General features: G+C 45.8%; 1 protein-coding gene across 1 annotated transcript; it reads right to left on the bottom strand.

Annotated features, from left to right (window-relative positions):
• Positions 1-614: 614 nt before the first annotated feature.
• Positions 615-1415, bottom strand: LOC111868945 (E3 ubiquitin-protein ligase SIAH1A). Its single transcript, XM_023860072.1, has one exon. The coding sequence runs from the start codon at positions 1413-1415 to the stop codon at positions 615-617; it is 801 nt and encodes a 266-aa protein (XP_023715840.1).
• Between the last annotated feature and the right edge of the window lie 1001 nt (positions 1416-2416).

Here is a 2416-nt window from a genome sequence, read left to right as displayed (position 1 = left end):
GGTCTGTTTCATCTGTTGCTTAGGAAATACTAGCACAGAACACCTTGTACAAGTGTTTGGTTTCATCCGTTGTTACGCAACGGAACCTCTTATCCTGTCATCTCCGGGGAAACGCGTTTGATGTTTCGGCAATTCCTATGCAACGGTCTGTTCTAGCGTTTCCTTAGAAGCGACTCTTCTGAATTCCAAACACGTTAAAACAGATGGCGATGTTCTTCAAAAGACGCATCTTTTTACCTGTCACAGTCGTGACAGCTACACAATAGGTATATAAAAACGCGCGTATTCGAATGCAGTGTTCTGTCAAAATTTCGAAACAATCGGTGAAGAACTTTCGGAGATCTTCGACCAGAGACAAACCAATATTTACGTTTTTATTTATATAGATTGGTCAACTACGGTCATTGCAGAAATATGCTACCTCAGTCACAAACTGATCACCTTTTCTTCTCTATGCAATGATATAACTGTTTGCTTGATATGAGAATTTGTGAGGGTATTTTCCAGAGCTATACACTAATATAAAAAAATAAAACTCATCTTGGGTAGTATGTACCGATAGGCGATACTATTAGTATGCTGGCAGTGATCATCAGCTCCAAAGTATGCCAGTCTCAGACCATACGAATTGACACATGGATTCTCAGGGTGCCCTTACGTGCAAGAAGTCTGGCGGTGCAGGCGTCAAATCTGAGACAGTCAGGCTTCATTATTATTTTGAAGTATGGTTCAAGGATGGATTTTGGTGTTGCTTCCCATGTCAAATGTTCTCTTCGCTTTTTCACTTGTAGCGTATATGCAAATTTTCCAGCCTGTTCCCTTGATCCAATCAGGTGTACTGTAAAAAGGAACTTTTCACGTTCATTCAACTCCCCTCGGTTCAGAAGTAGCAACCTGAAATGGTGGCCAAAGCATGTCTGCATCTTGACCCAGTTCCCTGCTCCTGGCTGATTGATGTGTGTTGCTGAGAATACGACGTACTCTCCTTGAAGAATTTCGACTGAATTATGAGACTTCATAGTGTGAGGTATCACCTTATTATTGCAACCTTGCCACTTGCAAAAGGGCCCCTGGAACGGACAGGGGTATGGCCGGAATTCACACGCTTCTTCATGTTCCCTCCTCTCAGTGTATAGAAGGGCTACTGCACAGCCAGGTTGTGAATATTTGCATGGGAACATATGGGCGCTTGCATATTCCTCCATTGCCAAGTTCCGAATATTGCCCAAAGGTTCCCGACATCTTCGACAACAAGTCTCCTTGGATCGACACTTAGAACATATAAGATGTCCATAACAACACTGCAGTATTGGAGGCTGAAAATAAACAGAGCACTCTGGACATGTGTAGAGCTTTCTTATGAATCGAGAAACAATTGTTTTGGTCTCCATGGCTGATGTACTGTTATGATCCATCTACGGAGATCGAGCCCCTCACTTTTACCTGCGAACAGAGAAATAGAAATAAATATCGTCAGATTATTCTGGAGGCACATGAGAAGCTGAAAGCTAGAGATAAACTCAACTATAGGAACGCCTCATAACTGTGATGGATTGTGTTACAAGTCGGGTGGAGTCGAATCACTCCGCCTACCTCTACTAGTGATCATTCCTGGCTGAAGTGCGATAATTAGTTAACTCTAATTACCAATTCTCGAAATTGGATCGCATCTACGAAAATCTCAGAAAGTTGGTTACCCATGATTCCAAGATAATATGCCTATTATTTTACCAAGTCTGTTTGTGTCACAGTGTGCACAGGCTCCTCCTTGGGAAGCTGACAGGAAACGTTCCCACATTATGGAAGCCGAGAATTCAGTCAGTGTCTTTGTAGTCAGTGTAGCTCTCTTATAGACCCTCAGCCGGACAACTGGAAAACGCCTTCTTCCTTGTTGCCTAGTCGCCTGTTTACCGATATCCTAGCAACGCTGTCGGGAGTTGTTCACTTCTGCCTAGCAACCGGGGCATCCCTTGGTCACGTCAACACGCAAGGGGGGGGGCGGGGTGTTGACTGGCCTATTACCGTAGCAACGGCAAAGCTCCGATGCCGCCACGTCTCCGCTGAGGAGGGAGGGGTGTCCTTCACCGCGCAACCCGTCACACTATATATATAGTATTGTGACATGCTGAGCTATGGATGACGCCCCTCCCCCACCCCCCGCCAGCCGTGATGCGCCGAGCAAAGCCGAAGCGAGCCGATGTTAGCCGAGTCCTAGCATCCTGGTCGCTAGGCAACGCGAGTCAACAGCGGTGACGTCACCAAGTAGTAACAGCGGTTACTTTCGCTAGCGTTACTAGCAACACAGCGCCAGGCAACAAGGGTGCCTGTTACGTGGCCGTTTTCCGTATTGTCCGATCAAGGTTACATAAGGAGCAGCGAAGGCTATTCACAGTTAGTTGTACTGAGTCAGTCAGTT

Source organism: Cryptotermes secundus, unplaced genomic scaffold, assembly GCF_002891405.2.
Source record: "Cryptotermes secundus unplaced genomic scaffold, Csec_1.0 scaffold1075, whole genome shotgun sequence".
In the NCBI taxonomy this organism is placed as follows: Eukaryota; Metazoa; Arthropoda; class Insecta; order Blattodea; family Kalotermitidae; genus Cryptotermes; species Cryptotermes secundus.
Note: the sequence above shows the minus strand (reverse complement) of the source record. Positions and strands in the feature narration are given on the sequence as shown.

What these genes read in the sequence shown, in the direction of transcription:
- LOC111868945 (XM_023860072.1), bottom strand. Translation starts at nt 1,415, where the DNA reads ATGGATCATAACAGTACATCAGCCATGGAGACCAAAACAATTGTTTCT.